General features: G+C 45.2%; 1 protein-coding gene across 11 annotated transcripts in view; it reads right to left on the bottom strand.

The window, feature by feature from the left end:
* Positions 1-3,120: 3,120 nt before the first annotated feature.
* RPAP3 (RNA polymerase II associated protein 3) overlaps positions 3,121-21,697 on the bottom strand; it is a 385,109-nt gene continuing 366,532 nt past the window's right edge. For all 11 annotated transcript variants that reach the window (XM_086919117.1, XM_086919121.1, XM_086919116.1 and 8 more), the window contains 2 exons: positions 16,792-16,892; positions 3,121-3,457 (listed from right to left, as the gene is read on the bottom strand). In XM_086919117.1, coding sequence (XP_086775243.1) covers positions 3,372-3,457; positions 16,792-16,892 — 187 coding nt within the window. In that variant the 3' untranslated portion in view covers positions 3,121-3,371. The remainder of the gene's footprint in view (positions 3,458-16,791; positions 16,893-21,697) is intronic.

Below are 21,697 nucleotides of genomic sequence, written 5' to 3'. Positions count from 1 at the left end.
GTTCAGACATGGCCATATGCAAATCAGTCTTGACCCTGTGCCTCATGGGAACAGTCCAGCCCGAACTGCCAAGCCATGTCTTTCCTGGACCAGAACCAAGCATCCTAGGACCGGATTCTAGCTATCAGCCGTCCTCAGCCAAGATAGCTTGACTCCAGTGGCTTAGTAAGCATGGGGCCCACGTCTGGGCTTACCCTTCCCACATAGGGTGAACGGCAAAACACAAAGATGATGGACGGACTGTTGCACAATGGCAAAACATTCACCCCCAGTCATAGATCAGGGTTTAATCCATCGTTTCAGTTCAGACATGGCCATATGCAAATCAGTTTTGACCCTGTGCCTCATGGGAACAGTCCAGCCCGAACTGCCAAGCCATGTCTTTCCTGGACCGGAATCAAGCATCCTAGGACCTGTTTCAGGCGATCAGCCGTGTTTAGCCAGGATAGCTTGACTCCAGTGGCTTAGTGAGCAAGGGACCCACGTCTGGGCATACCCTTCCCACATAGGGTTAACAGCAAAACACAAATATGATGGACTGAATATTGCACAATGGCAAAACATTCACCCCAGTCACATATCTGGGTTTAATCCATCGTAATTTTGCTCACCAAGCCACCCCAGTTCAGACATGGCCATATGCAAATCAGTCTTGACCCTGAGCCTCATGGGAACAGTCCAGCCCGAACTGCCAAGCCATGTCTTTCCTGGACCAGAATCAAGCATCCTAGGACCGGTTTCTGGCTATCAGCCGTCTTCAGCCAGGATATTCTTTAGAAAGAATAAAATTGAATTATTGGCACTTTTCAAGTTTGAGATTTTTACAGAGTATACATGACATATTAATACTTCTCCTCTTTTTTTGTATAAATGTTATGTATTGATGAATGTATTGTATGTATCCTTGTTTAAGGACTTTTAAACAACCTTCAAAAAACTAAAAATTGTAAACCTTTCCTTTTCTGATAATCTGTTTTTATTATCACAATTGTCATTTTTCATTATTATCTTTTTTTCTACGGTAACTGGTAGTTCATGGTTATTCTCATTTTGATGTAGGTTGGTGCTATACTATTTTCTAATCTGTAGATTGCCTAGGAACGATAAAGCCTAATTGATATATCTCTGTCCTAGGAATCATTGTATACATGGTTCAGGGGGTCCTTGTTCTTCACATAATGAAGATGGCTGATAGCCAGAAACTGGTCCTAGGATGCTTGATTCCGGTTCCGGAAAGACATGGCTTGGCAGTTCGGGCTGGACTGTTCCCATGAGGCACAGGGTCAAGGCCGATTTGCATATGGCCATGTCTGAACTTGGGTGGTGTGGAGTGCAAAAAAACGATGGATTTAGGCCCAGATCTCTGTACTGGTGTGAATGTGTGACATTGTTCTGCATTCTGTCCATCAACTGTTGTTTTTGCAAGTTGATCACATGCCTTGAAAATGATGCAAGATAATTTCAAAATTAATTTTGGCTTCTGTTGGGAACCCGTGGAGATCTTTCAGTACTGAGGTGATTCAATCAAACTTTCTCTTTCCCGGTAGAAGTCTTGCTGCTAAAAATAACACAGCGATGAAGGGTGCTAATACAGTTTAAGTCCTACCAGGCCAGTGTTTCCACAGTCAATTTGATATTCTACCACAGACATAATTCTTTGGGATTTAAAAATGACTTCAGTTTGTTTTACAAACAGCAGTGTGCCTTTCAGATTTTCAATAAGGATACTTATGGAGAGATGCCAATTGGTTTAAAATGCCAAAGGGGAGATCGGGGGTAAAGTCACTAATGCTAATAAGTGGGCGAAGCTTCACGGAATCTAGATTTGGACTGATAGGATAACAGATTTTTTTTCCCGGCTGAGACTAAGGAAAATAAATAGCTTCCAGTCTTTAGAGGTCTGAAGGCAGGTTGTTAATTTATAGACATGCTCAAGTGAATAAGACTTCTTAAGATAAATTTGAATACCATCTGCCTAGTGGTGAATAGAGATACTTTGCTCTTCCACCATCATTCTTAGTAGCTCTATATAATAGTCGAACAAAGAAGAACCTGAGGGGTGGTAGAAGGGTTCTGAACTGGGTTTAAGGAGGAATTCACAATTCTAACTCCAACTATTTATGTCAGCTAGAAAGAGGTGAACTAACAGGATGCTTCAGTTGAAGCATATTCTAGATATAGAGAAGCCTCTCAATATCTACAGTATAAAAAGGGTTCTGAAAAGCGGATACAAATGAAGAAACAAGTGTCACATTTCCCATCTACAGACATCAAGAAAGCCAGGTGTTTCTTCAATTTTTCAAGGGCACCCAGGCATCTCAGAGCAGAAAAGGCACTCCTGGTCTTTGTGGAAACCCACAAAAAAAGAGAGCCTCGACTGAAGGTGGGACCTTGTCAGACCTATTGCTCCAAACAGTAGTTAGTGCATGTCACGAAAATTAAGGAATTCTGTATGTGGAAAGAATAAGCTAGAGCGCAATCCAGAAAAAAATGGAATCTTTCTGTCACTAAATACAATAATATGTTAGCTCCCACACAAATATATCAAGCAAAAGCATTAAATGACAATCATGAAAAATATCCCTACCATTACAAAATGAAGAGTGCAAAGCCCAATATTCAAAGATCCCACTCACAGAAGCTGGGAACAATATATTGCGAGTTTAAGTTCTCACACTATACTGTGCACTTGGGGGGAATGGGGGTGTGGGCTCCTTTAGGGCAGATTTCAGTTTCAATACTTTCAGGACCCTATAGTCTTTTAAATAACAACAAACGTCCAGTAAACAAGTTTTTTTTTTCAGGTCATAAGCACTGAACATTTCAAGCACATTTTTCAAAGAGAACATACGTAAGTGTATTGATACTGCATACGAAAGCCTTTTAATATCAAAAACTTTAGGAGTGTTTTTTATCAGCGATAAAGTGATTTGGAACAAGGCACATGTGCAAAGTCACCATAAGACAGCCAAAAAGAAACACGTTTTCATTATGCATTTGATATAAATTTTCAGTAAAAAGATACAATTTATTTAAATAAAAGTTTGGAACAACCTCAAAATAACATGCATCTTTGAGTTGAAAATCATTGTGCTTGCTTTAAAAATAAAAAGAAACTTATTTAAAAATATGAATATTTTATTAGTATTAATATTTTACGGGCTGCTTCTGTAAATTGTCCCGTTAACCTGCTGAATGATCAAATGACTGCCATCAGATGCGCAAAAAATTTGTACTATAACTTTTGTGACTTCCGCTTGTAGGTTCTTTTTTAGCATAAATTGGCATCACTCTTTCAAACCGCCCACATAAATTTGCATTCCACATGGTTTGGACTTGTAGGTCATCCTCTGGTCATGAATCCGGTGAGCTTAAAGGCCATATCTCTTCTTTAAATTTTCCGCAGATGAAGCCATATGTCCGGACATCTCAGTGTGGCTAAACAAGGCACTCACAGCTGCAGATAAGAAACATAACAGATAATATTGATTCTTCATTAAACTGTGAATCTCAGAAAAACAAGCTACCTACCTTCGGTAACTATCTTTCCGGTGGATACTCTAAACGGAGATTCCTCACTTTGTGGATATTCCCCAGGCGACAGACTGGATGTGGAAACTGAAAAGCAGTACTCTGGTGTGCTGGTAGGTGGCGTTGTGCGGTTGCCTTCCATTCTCGTTTAGAATTGATAAAAGGAGCTGCACCCATGTGGCACTGATTTAAGCTGCGTTCTAATGCTGTTTGCGCCCTCAGACGCAGAGAGCCTATTGGTAGATTAGCATCACCAGTGTGTAGATCGCTAGATTGGAACCTTTTTAGATGGGAAAAAAGCCTACTAGACAGAAAGGGTAGGGTTGATAAGGAATCTGCAGTTAGACAAGGTAAGTAACTTGTTTTCCTGATGGACACTTCCAACAGCAGATACCTCACCTTTTGAATAGGGTAAACAACCTTTACAACAAAACTTTTACAAGCACTACCATTACGACGCAACTTTTACAACGCAAAACATTACAATGCATTGCGCTGGGGGGCGCTCTAGGATAGGGAATAGGTTTAATGTACTATCCAACACCTTCCCTACTATCCACAGGGACTGGAGTTGGAATAGTAAATTAAACTATTCACTATCCAGCGCCCCAAAGCAATAAGCGTTGTAAAGGCATGCGTTGTAAAAACCGCATTGTAAAGGCATGCGTTGTAAAAGCATGCGGTGTAACGTCATACATCCTTTGAATAGATACCATAGCAGTACCTCCCATAGGTAATAGGTCGAGCTCAATCCGAAAACATCCTTCAGGCATGAGCAAGCCCCTTTGGATGGAGTGGACTGTTAAAGCAGTAGTGCTTCATGAAAGTATGTACAGATGCCCACTTAACTGCCTTACAAATGCCCAGAACAAGTACTGCAGTGGTTGCAGATTTAGCTCTGGTGGAATGAACCTGTAGTAAGCCCTCTCGAGGCTGCTTCCACACAAATGCTTAGTAGATCTTAATGCAGAGAAAGATCCAACAGCAGATGGTCTCCTTTTTACTGCCTTAACCTACTTTGCTGTGTAGAACTTTGTGCTTTCATGCAATCAATATAAAGACATACTACCCTCTTGGGGTTCATACAATGAAGTTTCTCTTCCTCTTTAGAAACATGAGATAGGGCAAAGAATGCCAGAAGGCTGATAGAGGTCCAACATGAAATGGAGTGACCACTTTCAGCAGAAAGGAAGCTTGGGTCCTCAACATCAACTTATCTGGAAAGAAAGTAGGATAAGGCTGATTGACAGAAAGAGCCTGCAGCTCATTCACATGCCTTGGCTATGTTATGGTGATGAGAAAGACCGTTTTCAATATCAGGAATCTTAAAGGGCAACTGTGCAGCGGCTCAAAACGGGTGCACATCAAAAAATTGAGAACCGAGTTCAGGTCCCACTATGCCAGCACAAAAGGTGTTGGCAGAAACCTTTAAAAAATCTAATCAAAGTGGGTGGTTTAAGTAAAGAAGGCTAATCCAGCAACCACTTGGCCAGGGACCACACAAACAACAAACTTCAGGCAACTTGGTTCCAGAGGGTCAATTTGTGTGGTGGTGCACAAAGACACAAATTTATACCAATGAATGGCTTACACTAATTTCATGGAGGGTGCAAAGAACTACACGTTGCCGCTTGGCAGATATCCAGGACCGGAACTCCATGTGCTGACGTAGTGGTGGCAGATTTAGCTCTGGTGGACGAGCACGTAAACCCTCTGGCAGTTGCTTCCTGGGCAATGCGTAGCAGATCTTTATACAGAGCAGGATCCATCGGGAGATGGTCTGCTTCTGCATGGCCTGACATTTCTTTGCACTGACATACTCCACGAAGAGCAGGTCATCCACCCGGAACTCTCATGTGAGGTCACAGTAGAATGACAACGTTCTTTTGTGTCCAAACGGTGAATTCACTCCTCTTCCATTGGAGGGATGAGGCAGAGCGTAAAAAGTAGGCAGATCAATGGTTTGGCCTATGTGAAATGGAGTGACCAACTTTGGAAGAAAGAAAGCCCTAGTACGAAACACCAGTTTGTCTGGGGAGACGTTCAGGTAAGGAGGCATAGATGACAATGCATGATGCTCACTGACCCTCCGTGCCGATGCTATAGTAAGCAGGAAGGCAGTCTTGATAATTGGGAGCAGGAGAGAACAGTTTTGCAAGGGCTCAAACAGAGCCCACATCAGTAACATGAGTACCAGATTAAGGTCCCGCTGAGGCATAACAAAGGGAGAAGGAGGAAACATATGTTGCAAACCTTTCAGCAACCTATGTGAAACAGGGGATTGTGGAAGGGAAGGTTGGTCAGGCAACCGCCGAGAAGCAGATATTGCAGAAAGATATTCCTAAACAGTGCCCAGAGCAGAGCCCTGCTGGGCAAGAGAAACAACAAACAGAAGAACCCAAGATAGGGGAGCAGAAAGAGGGAGCACTTTTTTCTCTGCACACCATGCCACAAATTTGCCCCAATAGCAGGCGCACACAGTCTTTGTGGAGGAATGCCTGGCTGCCAGGTTAACATTGCAGGCTTCAGTCAGACGTTTGAAAGCTATCAACTGTCCCTGCTCAATCTCCGTGGAAGAAGGTGGAGAGTTGACAGGTTTGCTGTGACAGAAGATCCTCCCAAGAGGTAGACCAATGGCCATGCTCAAGAGCTTGGGATACCAGACTCTCCGTGCCCAATCCGGTGCCACAAGAATGACTTGGGCCCGGTTGTGCCTGATATTCTAGAGAACTCTGGGGCAGAGTGGTATGGGCAGAAAGCATACAGGAGGCCTGAGCTCCACTCTAGATGAAAAGCGCCTCCAAGCGAGAGCAGCCTTAGAAACTCCAATGCGCAGAACTGCTGACATAGCATATTCTTGTCAGTGGCAAACAGATCAGAACAAGGCTCCCCCACTGCTGAAAGAGACCTTGCACCAACTTTGGATGAAGCAGCCATTTGTGATACCCTAGGAATCATCGGCTGAGTTTGTCCACCCTGGCATCCGGGGGACCCAACAGATGTTGAACAAACAGGGATAAACCCTGCTGTTCCAGCCATGTCCAGAGACGCAGGGGCCTCTTGAAAAATAGTCCACAGCCCCACACTGCCCTGTATGTTACAGTATCACATGGTGGTCTGTGAAAACCTGCACTAGCCTTTTCTGGATGGAGGGTAGAAAGGCTTTCAATGCCAATCGGATCGCTCAGAGCTCCAACCGGTTGATGTGAAGTCCAGATTCAGCCAGAGATCAGAGTCCTCTGATCTCCACCTCTCCCAAATGCCCGCCCCATCCCAGGAGTAACAACCCTGTTAATACTGTGAGATCTGGTTGGCGAAGGGAGTGGGAGGGGCCTGCTTCTGACCCAAGCAGGGTTCGTTAACCACCACTGCAGATTTTCCACAGATCCCTTCGAGATCTAGACCATATCAGAGAAATTGGAGTACTGCTGCACCCACTCCAACTTCAGGCCAAACTGCAGAGCTCACATATGCCAACGGGCACTTGTCACCAGCAGGATGCAGGAGGCCATAAGACCTAAAAGCCTCAGAGTCAGTCTCACCGAAATACAGGACAGAGGCTAAAACATTGGTTTTAAAGCCTTATTATCCCCCACTCGTCATTCGGCAGAATAGGCCCAAACTATACCATGTCCAGAACAGCTATGATGAAAGAGCATCTGAGATGGAGTCAGGTGTTACTTCGGCACGTTGACAGTGAACCTCGGCAAATTCAGGGGTTCACTATCTTGAATTTGTCCTCACACAAAAATAAACTGAGAGGTCGAAATTCTAAAACAGGATGAAGGCCCTCACCTGTTTTTGTCGATTACAAATAATGGGGTAAACTCCAGTTCCAATTTCTAAGGCCAGGACTCTCTCTATGGCTTCTTACACCGAAAGATCCTGAACTTCCTGTAGCAAAACAGACAGGACTTCCTTCTAAAGTCGTTCTGATGTAGGTGGATGAGGTGACAAGTTGGAAAGGAATGGCAGAATATAGAACTGATGAACCATCTGCAGAACTCACTTGCTGGAAGTGGTGGTAAGTTGGAAAGGAATGGCAAAATGTAGAACTGCTGAACGAACTGCAGAACTCACTTGCCGGAAGGTATGGCCTGCCATCTGTGGAGAAAATTATTCTGCCTCCCAAAGATGGTCTTGTGCTGCAAGGGCACACTAAAGAGGCTTGAAGGCACCTGCCGAAGGGGATAGGAACTGGGAGGAGTTCTGTCCCTGCAGGTCGGGACACTATCTGCAGGATCTCTTACTTTGACCCCCCAAAAACAAAATTGGGGCGCTTGTTGGGATGGTGGGAAACAATACATAGGCGTACCTATCAAGCAAGAAGCTGGTGTTGACTGACTTGAAGGGCAACATTAGCTGAAGAGAACCCTTATTTCCAGAATTCCTAAATCCTCTTTCAATTCTACATAGGGGGGGGGGGGGGGGGGGGGGGGGGGGGGAGAGGCGAAAGTAGGGAATTAGTTTGGAATGATCATCGTAGTGAAAGCCTGAACCATCAGGCTCTCCAGAGTAAGATATTGCGTCAAAAACACAGAATCACCTGGAGCAAGTGTTTGGCGTTGTGCTACTGTTTATTTAACAAATAGGCATGAACAAGGTTTAACAAAGGTGCCCTTAAGGGTGTCATTCAGGCAGGGCTTCATTGAATGGCAGCAAGGGCTTGGAAGAGGTTGGCCAGGCTGCAAAACTTAATTGAGGACATTTGCTTTCACCTCCACGGATGAAAATTTTAAGTACAGAGCTTCAGCTGCCCTTCTGATCAAAAGAGCAAATGAGGCTGTCTCTTCTGTTGAGGGACCAGGGTGAGAACTCAGCCCCATTTCGTTAGAAAATGTCTAGTCACTGGCATCTTGTACGTCCAAATAGATATCGCTATCATCATACTGAAGGGGAAATTCACCCCTTTCATCTGCAGCATTGGTAAAGGCTGGCTGGCTTGGGACAGAATATAATCCGAACATTTGCTGGAGTGCTGGAGGATGACTTCTAGGCAACAGTGTTGTTTGATCATATTGTAGAGGGGACCATTGCATTACGAGTGTTTCAGGACATGACGTCAAATATGATTAGGTTCAAACCGGAATAGGATCAGCATCATCCTCTGGCATCTGTGTGGCAAGAACAGGTGTGGACAGTGGTGCCAGTTTCAGAGTCAGTGCTGAACCCGAAGCAGGTTCTGGAAATACAGTTGGTGCCAAGGGCTGCCCCACCGGCAGCGAAAGCCCGAATGGAGGCCTACGTGGATCTATGATGCCTGAAGGCACACCAGAGGAAGCGAGCCGAAGATTTACAATTTGGCTTTATTCAATGCCTCATCTCTGTTGGCGCGATGTCTCCAGAAATGTTGGGTGGAATGGGATTGGCTATTCAGCATAGCACCAGGAAAGAGGTCAAGGGCCACCTTGACAGTCTTGCACTCTTTAGAGGGAGAGTGGCAAGGCTGGGACATGTCCAACTTGGACTTTTACACACCTGAAGACCTGGTCCGTGGAAAAGGCTTGTTAGGGCAGCAGCCTCGAGAGGTGAATAAGTCAGTGGTTTCGACTTTGAGCTGAAAAAACACTTACATGACCTACTATGGTATTCAGTGAAGTACAGCTTGGATTGTTGTCCTGAATTACTTTTGGGTGCATAAGGGCACACTACTTGCACAACCTATAGTAGTAGCCCAAGTGGCAGTTTAAGGAGGGGGCATGTTCCCTTTAACATTAAAAGAGAATTTTGTAGTATGAACTCAATGACTGACAAGAAAGAATTAAGAACAAGCGCGGGATCCGCCTATGAAGGCATGGAAAGAAAGGAACTGGCATCAGTGCACATGGGTAGCATATATATGCAGCTCTAGCCATCACTTTTAGGGTGGATTGGGTCAAGCCAAAGACATACGATGCCAACTATCGGTCAGCAGGGACTATGCTGACAAATATTCTGCCACAAGTCTTGCACCTGGGGATATTTTAAAGAAAAGGAATCTGCGGTCAGAAGTATCCATCAGAATTCTGTTTTTATTCTTGAGCACATAACCTTTACTCCAGTACCTGAAAAGAATTGGTGAGGAAAGACTGCATTAGAAATAAAGAGTCACAGTGGTGGACCTCCTAGGCTCCTTTTATCTTCATGTTTATGCATATGTTCGAAAATTAAAGGCCCTGCTTATTATGGTTCTAGAAAACAATCCCAAGCCTGCTACTATTTCTGACAAATGACCTGCATATTCTGAACCACAGGATCGCTGTACTTCCTTTCCCACAATTCGTAAATCATGAAACCCAAGGCTAAGTTATTCAAATTTAAAGTTATGTGCTTAACACATCATGCCTGGCTTAGATGCGGAAACCACAGGCTTTGTTGTGCTCTGAAAGGCTCAGTCATGTCCTGCACCCTCCTATCACAAACGTTAATTTATGTTCTGCACAATTACAACCAAATTCTGCATTCTCTCAGCCTTCCTCTCTAGATGAAGAACAATGCTTTGTTTATGCTCTGCCACAATTTATACAACATTAACAGAACTCAACCATGGAATACCGTTGCCCAGCAGTACACTGTTTCAGCCACATTACAGACATAAACCACTTTTTTTCTCGCACCCTCCACTAGTTTACTGAATCTCAACCATTTTCTGCATATGAACAACTGTGCCTTTTCTCTTTATGTTCATATGCATGGCTAACACATTCACTGGGGGAAAAACAGATTTTCACCCTGAACAACTCAACTTGGGCCTTCACTGGCTGTTGGGATGAGGATGTCCCTTGCATGGTACACAGGAGTATTGCTTGGTGTGCCCAACTGCATGTGTATCTGCTACACAGACTTTTTGGCCCTGGCATCATCAATCAATCAATCAATAAATTTGTATAGCACGCTACTCACCCGTACAAGTCTCAAGGCGCTGAGGGGAGGGGGTTGCTACTGCTCGAACATCCAGGTCTTGAGTTGTTTCTTGAAGGAGAGATGGTCCAGGGTCAGACGTAGGAGGGTGGGGAGGGAGTACCATGTCATGGCTGCCAGGTAGGAGAAGGATCTTCCTCAGACAGTGGATTTCCGAAATCGTGGGACGGTGGCGAGGGCGAGGCTGGCGGATCGGAGCTGGTGGGTGGGTGTGCAGAATGTGAGGCGGCTGTTGAAGTACTTCGGGCCCTTGTCGTGGAGAGCCTTGTGTGCGTGGGTGAGGAGTCTGAACGGGATCCTCTTGTTGATGGGGAGCTAGTGTAGGTCTTTCAGGTGGGTGGAGATGTGGCTGTGGCGAGGGATTTCCAGGATGAGTCGTGCTGAGGCGTTCTGGATGCGCTGGAGTCTTTTCTGGAGTTTGGCTGTGGTTCCAGCGTAGAGGGTGTTCCCGTAGTCCAGACGGCTGGTGACGAGGGCCTGGGTAACCGGCTTCCTGGTTCGGGTGGGGATCCATTGAAAGATCTTTCGGGGCATGCGCAGGGGGGTGTTGAAGCAGGATGACGAGACGGCGTTCACTTGCTTGGTCATTGTGAGGGAGGAGTCCAGGATGAAGCCCAGGTTGCGTGCGTGGTCCGTTGGCTTGGGTGGGGTGCCCAGGGCAGGGGGCCACCAGGAGTAGTCCCAGGCAGAGGGAGATGGTCCGAGGATGAGGACTTCCGTCTTGTCCGAGTTCAGTTTCAGACGGCTGATCTTCATCCATTCTGCGATGTCTTTCATTCCTTCCTGGAGGTTGGCTTTGGTGGTGGCGGGGTCATTGGTGAGGGAGAGGATCAGCTGGGTGTCGTCGGCGTAGGAGATGATGTTGAGGTTGTGTTGGTGAGCGATGGCTGCAAGAGGGCTCATGTAGACGTTGAAGAGGGTGGGGCTGAGTGAGGTTCCTTGCGGAACGCCGCAGATGACTTCGGTGGCCGCGGATCGGAACGGGGGGAGGCGGACTCTCTGGGTTCTTCCGGCGAGGAATGAGGTGATCCACTCCAGTGCCGCTCCTTGGATTCCGGTGTTGCTGAGGCGTATCAGGGTGCGGTGGCATACGGTGTCGAAGGCTGCTGAGAGGTCCAGGAGGATGAGGGCAGCAGTTTCCCCGTTGTCGAGCAGGGACCTGATGTCATCAGTGGCTGCGATGAGTTCGGTCTCATTGCTGTGGTTTGCTCGTAACCCAGACTGTGAGGGGTCGAGGGATCCGTTGGTCTCAAGGAAGGCGGAGAGTTGTCTGTTGACGGTCTTCTCGATGACTTTGGCTGGAAAGGGGAGGAGTGAGATGGGGCGGAAGTTCTAAAGGTCCGTGGGATCCGCAGTGGGTTTCTTCAGGAGAGCGCTCAGCTCAGCATGTTTCCAACTCTCCGGGAAGGTGGCGGATGCGAAGGAGCTGTTAATGATGTCCCGGAGTTTGGGTGCGATGATGGAGTCGGCTTTGTTGAAGATGTGGTGTGGGCAGGGGTCGGTAGGTGAGCCGGAGTGGATGGTGTTCATCAGGCGGGTGGTGTCTTTCGTGCTGACCGGGGTCCAGGTGCAGAGGGTGGTGGTGGGGGCGCTGGTTCAGGGGTTGGGTGTGTGGTCAGTGCGCGGTAGTACTTGTGTATGTTGGCGATCTTGCGGTGAAAGAACGAGACGAGTGAGTCGCAGAGGTCTTGCGAGGGTGTGATGTCGTTGTTGCAGGCGCTGGGGTTGGAGCGCTCTCTAACGATGCTGAAGAGTTCCTTGCTGTTGTGGGTGTTGTTGTCCAGTCGTTCTTTGAATGTTGTCTTCATGGTGGTGCGGATCAGCTGGTGGTGTTTGCGGGTGGCGTTCTTGAGGGCTGTCATGTTTTCTGTTGTCTGGTTGTGGCGGCAGGCTTTCTCGAGGGTGCGGCAGATTTTTTGGGAGTTTTTGAGGTCGGTGGTAAACCATGAGGCTTTCCTGCTGCCCGGTCGGCTGGGAGGATTCTTCAGTGGTGCGAGTTCGTCGGCGCAGTTGGTGAGCCACTGTGTGAGGTTGCAGGCTGCTTCGTTGGGGTCCGTTGTGTTGGTGGGTGGGTTCTGGCTGAGGGTGGTGGTGAGCTGGTGGGCGGTGATCTTGCTCCAGCATCTGCGAGGGACGTGTTGCGGGTAGTGGTGGGTCGTGGTTCTCCTGAAGTTGAAGTGGACGCAGCTGTGATCTGTCCAGTGTAGTTCGGTGGAGTGGCTGAAGGAGACGTGTTTGCTGAAGGAGAAGACGGGGTCAATCGTGTGGCCGGCATAGTGGGTGGGGGTGTTTACCAGTTGCTTGAGTCCGAGGTTGGCGAGGTTGTCCAGCAGGGCGGCGGTGTTGCAGTCCTTGTTGTTATCCGGCTTCTCCAATGAATTGCTTGTGAGCTTTTGTTAGCTCACCAACTACATGTGAGTAGCTCTTCTGTGTGCAATTCAAGCTAAAAAATTAGAAACCTTTATTTGGTTGAATTCATAAATGCATACCAAAATTAAAAAGCATGGATTTGAGATGAAAATGGGTGGATTTTCAGAGCTCTTAAGCTGATGTTTGAAGAAAATGGTTGACTTTGAAAAATATAGTTTAAGCCAATATTTGAGAGATAAATAAATCATGCAGCATTGGGGAGGCTGTTACTCATATTAGTACCAGAGTCGTTGAAGCTATTACTGTGATGTATTATCCATGTAGAGGCATTCCAAATTGATAACGCCTTTTTTACATTACTGGTGGCAACCCTGCTGTCACCTGAAGGTGGTTTTCACCTCCTATGGGGCAATTCCGCCTTCAACAACCAGTCATTGAGAAAGGGAAAGACTAAAACCCGACCTGCAAAAGTGTGCTGAGACCACCGCCATCATGTTCATAAACACCCGAGAGGTTCTGGTGAGGCCAAAAGGGAGCACTGCAAACTGAAAATGCTCTTGGATTACTATGAAACACAGATAGTGCCTGTGGGTCAGCAGGACGGGTATATGGAAATACGCATCTTGCCTTTCTAATGTGACCATCCAGTTTCCAGGATCCAGGGCAGATCCTAGGCCAGTGTGAGGATCTTTAGGTTGTCCTTTCGTAAGAAAGTGTTGAAAGGACAAAGGTCTAAAATAGGTCTTAGGCCTCTGCCCTTCTACGGCACAAGAAATTAGAGGAAATATCACCCAGTTTGTACCTCAGAGACAGAAGCTATTTCAATGGCCCTCTTGATCAAAAGGAACTGCAACTCCTACCACAAAAAGGGCAGGTGGTCCTCAGTCAGCGGCCCTGATGGTGGTGGAAGGTGTGGCGAATTACAAAAAAATGTAAGGCTGTAGACACTGGAAAAAGATTTGGAGGAGCCACCTGTGGGAAGTGATTTCTTGCCAGCTGTGAAAGAATAGTAGATGCTCCGTCCTACAGGGGGCTGCGAGTTGCCAAAGACACACCAAATCAGTTTTCTGGTTAGGCAGGGGACTGAGCTGTACGATGTCCATGATGCCCAGGACATTGTCTCTGGGAGCCACTGTCTCAACCTCGAAAGGGCAAAGGAGCACTTGTGCTGGCGGTAAGGTTCTGGGTTGTCTCCACAAAATGGAAAAAATGGTTGGCGAAACAACCTGGCAAGCTTGGAGAAGCCCAAAGAACTAGCTGTGGCACAGCTCTCTTCAAACCGTTCAAGGAGCGAGTCCACCTTATCGCCAAGGAGGTGAGAGCCTGTGAATGGCATATCCATCGACAATGCTTGGACATACCTTGAGAAGCATGTGGACTTCATACAAGTGTGAAGCAGAAACACCATGAATGCACCAATTGCCCAAGCCGTAGGTTGTATCAAATCCAGACTGGATAACGAATCTGGCTGCATTCCGGCTTTCGTGAAAAGTTTGTATTAAAGACACCCATAAGTCTCAGGGATAGCCAGTTACATCTAATCAACCATTTCTGATATTGCATGGGCGCAGCACCTAAGGAGGCCAAAACTGGCGGAGAAAAACATGCACTTGTTCAACACTTGGATTTGCAGTCAGGGGAGTTTGTGGGTAAGGCATTAGGATTTACTTTACTGGTGGACACCTGCACTACCAAGCTCTCCAAAGTTGGATGCTATGTGAGAAAGTCAAGGTGTCTGGGGCCTGTCTGTGGCAGCGAGCGACCTGTCTATTAACTGGAGCGTTGGAACATGGTTTTGTCCAAGAGGCCAAAGGGCTTTATCACATAGAAGAACAGGTATGGTAGGAAACTGACCAACATGGCAATGCAGAAGGGCAACAGTAAGTACGTAAGTTTTGACCTTCATAGTTGGGAGCTGGACCAGGAGAGAAAATTATTCCAGGTTCTTAGGAGGTGCTCATAATACTGACATACTATTGCTCTTGAAACCAGTTTCCCTCATTGTATTGTGGGACAAATTCATCACCAAATGTCTGACTCTGGTCTGAATCGGAGCCCAAAATCTGATGTAGAGTCTATGACCGAGTGCGCAGTAAAGGCAGTGTGTTAGAGTTAGAATTATTACCATATGACAACACAGCAATGGGATAGGGGCGCGGCCTCGGCTCAGATGAGTAAAGCTCAGAGCCAGAAAGCACGATTGGTTGTGGATCCTCCTCAACAACTGGCACTGATGTCAAAGAGACTGGCTCAGATTGTGGTGCAAGCACCAAAACCAGTGCAGAACCCAAGGCACATTTACATGGCACATATGGCATAGAGTCTGAAACCTGCCCGACTGGAGGCCCTTGCACATCCTGAGTGCTTAGAAGCATGCTAGAGGGAGCCAGAAGCATGCCAAAGAAATGCAGAGCATGGCCACCCTCAAGGCCTTGATTTGCTGCAATCTCACAGATGAACCTGGAAAGGTGGGGTGCATCAGGACCAGACCCTGAATTATCAACTCAAGAGATTGGAAGTGAGACTGTGTGGTACACTGATGCCCTTGCTCCTTCTCTGGGGATCTAAAATGGCTGAAAGTGAGGATTCCTGCTTAGACTTTTTGTGATTCTTCTTGGACTTACCCGAAGACTTTGGCTGTGAGGAAGATGAGCCATGGAAATGGGACCTTACTCTCAACTATGAGTGGGAGCAGCGTTCAGTCTTGCAGCGTTTTCCGACATAAAGCTTTGCTTCGTGAAATTGCATGGCCTACGGGTTCTTTTGAAGCACAATCATAGTAGGTTTGAAGTCGTGTTCCAACTTCAAACAGCAGAGGTAAACCTCTATAGGACTGTCTCAGGCAGTGACAGTCCTTATAAGGTTAAAACCGTGTCATTTTAGGAGAGGAAATTTCCTTTGTAGTCCGGAAAAACACTTAGTAGAAACGTTTAGGATGCATTCTCTAGAGATGAAACCTGCATCTGAAGGCGCTGAAAGAAAGGAACTGAAATCTGTACACTTTTGTGGCATTTATGTGCGCTCCATTCGTCACTTACAGAGCAGAGAGAGGTTTGTGCAGAGCCACACGCTGCCACCTATCAGAACACAGGAGTATGGCTTTAGAGTTTTCCAGATCCAGTCTGATCCTTGGGGAATATTCCTAAGGCGAGAAATATGTGGTAAGAAGTAGCCATTAGAAAGAGATGAATTGATAGCTGATTGAAGTTTATTGTGTGCCGCTCCCCTAACCCCACCCCACCTCCCAGATTAAACCTTGAACTGTACAATTTTGCTACCTTGAAAGTGATCACTTGGGTTCAAAAGTTTGGTTAACTTTCACACCAGAGTTAAATGGCTCTGAATCACAAAAACATATGTAACCACTGATTGCCCTCAGACTCCTGAAAAAGTTACCACACTAGGTCTATGCTACCCACTAATATCTGGAGAATAAGTCCATAATATCCTTGGTCAACTCATAAAAAGACAGTCTCATTTGTTAAGATTCAATTTCACAAAGATTAGCAGAACTAACATTATCTGACTGAGTGTCAACATTTCAGAGAGCAAAATTGGGTAAAAAGAGCCATCTCTCACAGGTCCTACAATTCTTTTAGCTTAGTTTTGTGGCATTCAGTAGTACCAGTGCACTAAAATAATTGCCTAGTCTCACACTAAGTCTCAGTACTACACAGATGAAAAAGTAAGCAGCAAATACAGTCTAGTTCTCATTGGTGAAGGAACGGAAAAGGTCAAGTGTGTAAGTGGCCAAACAAGTGACGCATGAGTGGATGACACACTCAGCATTCCCCAATACCACAGTTTGTTTGGGTTGCGACCACCACAACTCCATCTAGCAATAAAGTGGCACAATGTGCCAATGTATAGCAAGCAAACAAATACAGAAACACATTATAATAAGACTGACATGCTATTATTGCAGTGAAATACATAAAATACATGATGTCAACAGTCGTTTTGAAGCTAAAGAAAATATTGGCCACCTACTTTGCTTTTCCGATTCTGTCATAAACATAATTGCCATATCAAATCGTTTAAGTTCAGACAACCTTTGGAGGATTTCGAATATCAAAGATGGCAGTTCTTTTCTATAATATCAAAACAAATAACTGTTAGATTTTCTTTCAGATCATTTCATTCATAAAACACTTAGGAAGTGAGAAAGAAAAATATATGGTAAACACATTCTTTGTAGTTGAGGCATTATAATTGACTGACCTGACATTTATATAAAACCAGGATAAACTAAAAATACGTTGGTTATATGTAAACTATATGTATCTCTATATATTAGGTACACACAGAAATAAATCATATCCGCATTATGACTCTTCCCGTCCTACCTAATTTGAAATGGCTACAATTAACAACAGAGAGCCTTTCCTTGTCAAAGCATTATGGCAATCCATTAGGCACTATCTATCAACAAATATCAAGTACCTTCAGATCTGTTCTGAAAAAAGGGGCTTACAAGATACTAGTAAACAAACAACCATGCAAAAGGACACCTTACATCAAACAACAATAATCGTGCAGTTAATAGAACAGATTAGTTTATGTCTGTTAAATGGTCATTTAGATAATGCCACCTTATTTATTTTGTAAAAAAAAATAGAGATGAAGTCCCCCACGTGACACTATGTATTCTTGCACATCAAACACTCCTTGTTCATACCTTTACCACACAAACCTAGATAACTGAACTCAATTATATGCAATAATTTAACACATTCTTGTCCTAGTAGTTTACAAATATGGAAAACAATACTCATCATAAAAATACAAGCCTGGCAAAATCTAGTGCTTAATCACAAAAGGATCTCTTAATATATGCAAAGGTACAATTTATACCTAAATGTTAGGAATTAGGTTAAAAAACACATGAAATCATCAATTTCAATTCAAATAACACAAACATGTCAAGCATGTGGTTATCTATGTATCAAGCTAAAAAATGCAATAACCAACACCATGAAGTTGCTTTTCGGTGGACAGAGTTCAATAAAACCACCTTCTTCAGGACTTTAATTATATGACATCACTAATCTTAACTAGGTGATAAGAGCATCAACTCACCAATAAGTACTCCCCCTAAAAGCTCAACCGCTACTAAGTGGTCAAGTAAACCAGGATAATACCTGAACTAAAAAGGGCGGAACACCTATGTGAAGCTGCTAGTGGAACACCACTATAGAGTGGGGAAGGAGGCACGTCCTTTTGTTTTATATTCCCTCACACACCCTAGTGGTGTCATGCTTCATCATAGGGACACCCTGACGCCTAGAAGTCAGGGTCGACCATTTTTCAGGGAGCACTTAAGGAGATGTTTTTGGCCAGGGGATAAAGATTAAAAATCCACAAACAGATCCCGGTTTCCCTTTATTCTTGGATCGGTCAGGGACAATAAAAACAAGAAAAGCGGGTCAACGGGGATATTATGGTCCTAGGACTCTACAGCCAACATGTTTCAGTCCAATGATGCCCCATAAATGGTGCTGGACTTTCTTCAGGGCGGGACTAGGAGTTCCCTGGGATTCTGGGTAGATGCGAATTTCCCTATACCACAATTAGTAAGTAAGGGCAGGTAGCTGCTCCTTATTTTTCAGTTTTTTTTTGAGTGTCCTGCCCCATGTCTCTTCCTATTTGGAGGAGGTCCCACTGCTTGGAGCATCCCCACTCCGGAAATTTCAATTGTTCTTAAACATAATAGTTCTGCTTCCAAATTGACATCTGGTTAGACCCTCAATTTTCATTCAATTGTTCTTTCACTACAATTGTTCATAAACATCTACACATACGTTTGAGAAGCTTGCTCTGGAATCACGATGCATCTGGCATAGTTATTGATGTTAATAATTTATGCGGCGTATACCAAATTAATTGTGCAGAGTTAATCAAGTTACTTACCTTGGGTATTGCTCTTTGTGTTGGATACTCTATCAAACCACAGATTATTCACTTTTGAATACTTCCCAGGCACCATACTGGATCTGGAAACGTTTTGCAGCAATGCTCCCGCATGTGTAAAGGTGGCTCTACACTGTCTTCATACTACCCCAGAAGTGACAGATTTGAGTCGGGTATAAGCATCACTTACTTATCTCTTTTCCACACCCTTAGAGGCAGAGGGTGAATACTTGTTAGTACCAGAGTGCAGATTCCTAACTTGAGACCTTTTAAGATATTAAAAGGAATCACTCTACAAATGGGAGGGATCAGTGAGCTGTGTGTAGTTGGACAGAGTATCCACAAGCAAGAACATTACAGAAGGGACGCAAACTTTTTCTTCTGATGGATATCTCCAACTACAGATGCATTATCCTAGAACAGATACCAAAGCAGTACCACCTAAAGATGAGAGGGTTTGTGGAGTAGACTCAGAACAAAGTTACTCATGTACCAAGCTGAAGTAATGTGCAATGAAGAAGAATAGTCTTCAAAGTCAAGAGACACAGCAAGCAGTTATGCATCAGCTCGAAGGGTTTGAGCATGAGAAACGTTAAGACCAAATTACGTTCCCACTGGGTGATTACACTCAGTGTGACGAAAAGGGCAGAAGACCTTTTATAACCCTCATGACAATAGGTTATTTAAATAAGGATGGCTGGTCCGGCAAACACAGAAAGGCCAAAACATAACTTTTAATAGTGCCCACTGCAAGACCTCTACCAGCTTAGCTTGTAAGGGGTCAATCCTGCAAATGCTGCACCAAGTCACAAATCAGTCCCAGTGTACAGACTAAATGGACTTTGTGCAGTAACATTTGGTGGTGATGGTGACATCCACCACCTCAGGTGGCAGATCAAACGCAGTCAACTGCCGCCAGCAAATCTGCACGCATGGAGGTGTAGATTGTGCAGTCAGGTCGACTTTGACATTTAAGGATCCTGCCAGGTGGTTCACAATCAGAAATGCTCTTGCGAGCTAACAAACTCCAAAGGCACAGAGCCTCCTATCACAGGGTGCCACTTCACTTGTTGCAATAACAAACAGTGGTGGTATTGTCCGTGACAACCTGAACCAGCTTCTTTACGTTGGACATCAGGAAAACATTTCGCACCAGATGAATGGCCGCAACTCCATGAGACTGATATGGAGCTGGACTTCCGTCAGAGACTAGAGTCTTCTGTTATTCACTCGCCCCAGAGGACCTCAACCCAGTAGTGAAAAGTCCATCATCACTGTCAGATCTGGGAGCGAAGGGAGAAGGGCTGCTGCTGCACCACTGCGTTTGATTAGCCATCACTGCAAACTTCAGAATCCATTGCAGAGCCTGCATGTGCCACCTACTGTAGTCAAGCAGAAAGCTGCAAGAGGTTAAGAAGCCTCAGAGATGCTCTCATCAAGATCCAGGACTGAGAATGAAATATCAAGATCATTACTCATATGTCCTAGATTTATTGTGGCCGAGGGAAGGCCGTGACCTGCAGTGGATCCAGGATCTCCTCTGAGAAGGAGTCAGGTGGAATTTTGGCTTCCTGATTGTGAACCCCAATGTTGTCAGGAAATTTGCTGTAGTATGGAGGTGGTCTATGTCTGAGAGGTAAGCTCATCTTAAGAGCCATTAATCAAAGTAGGGGAAAACTGGCTTCCTCAATCTCCAAAGGAGTACCACCACCATCACTTCTGTAAACACCCAAGGAGCACTGGTGAGGCCAAAGGGAAGCACTGAAAACTGAAAATGCTCCTGGTCGAACTTGAATCAGGGGGGATGTCTGACACTGTAGGATGTGTATATATAAATATGCTTAATGCAGATTCAAGGACAACATCCAGTCTCCCATGTCCACAAGAGCCAAGATCTGGGCTAGCCTGATAATTCATAACCTGTCCTTACGCAGGAAGGCATTCAGAGGTCCGAGGACCAATATAGGATGCAGGTTTTACTCGTTCTCCACCACAAGAAAATAAAAAGAGTAACAACTCTTCTTCCCCACATCCGAGTTCAGAACTCTCTCAATAGCACCTTCAGAGGGCAATACTTGCACCATTTGTAACAGAACAAAAAGGTGTGAAAGTTGCTAGGATGAGTGGGAAAAGTATGGCAGAGCAAAAAGAAAGTCATGCTGAAAGATTTGTATGACCCATCTGTCTAGGGTAGGGTATTTGGTGATAAATTCAGGACTGCCAAGTGAAGGTCTGTGACACCTGACCTCCAGCCTATTTACTGGTGAGGGCTTTGACCAAGTGTGGGTTATAATTTCAACAAAGGCCTCGTTAAAGAGAAGCAAGGGCTCAGATGTTGCTTACCCAGGCTCCCAAATTTCTGTAAGGAAATTAGTCTTGGTCTCGACTGAAAGCAACTGCAATTATAGGACCTCAGCTGCCAGTCAGACTACTACTGCAAATGACTAACTTTGTTTTGTTGGTGGTCCAAGTGGCGAGTACAACCCTGTATAAGGCGAAGTATAAAACCCACTCGACTCTTGCAAGTTCATAAAATATTGTGATAATGAGGGGAAGACCTTCTCCACCTGCCCCTCCCCAATCTGGTGGTGCACCTAGTTTGAGGTCCTAGCCAAAAAGTTATTGAAGTCTATGCTTGTGTATTTACCATAGTAGAAGCATTTGTACAGAGTAAGGCTGTATGACGAACTGTCGCATGTTAGTAATTTCGTAATGCAAAATCGGGTCAGATGGGACTGAAGGAGGTTAGAGTTCAGAAACGGAATTAGTACCGGATCTTCTTCCTGCGCCTGTGGTGTGGTTTCCAGCATCAATGAGGAATGGCCCAACGTAGAACCTGGAGCCAGAGAAAAACCATACCCAAAATCATTAAGGGACCCGAAACAGGTTCTAAGAAGTCAGATGGCACCAGGGACGGAACCTGCTGGTGGGAACCCCACTGGAGGCCCCTGTGATTATTTGGAGATCAAAGGTAGCTGTAAGTGTG

Source organism: Lissotriton vulgaris, chromosome 1_1, assembly GCF_964263255.1.
Source record: "Lissotriton vulgaris chromosome 1_1, aLisVul1.2, whole genome shotgun sequence".
Classification (NCBI taxonomy): Eukaryota; Metazoa; Chordata; class Amphibia; order Caudata; family Salamandridae; genus Lissotriton; species Lissotriton vulgaris.
The sequence above is the reverse complement of the archived record's forward strand: the minus strand, read 5'-3'. Positions and strand labels throughout refer to the sequence as shown.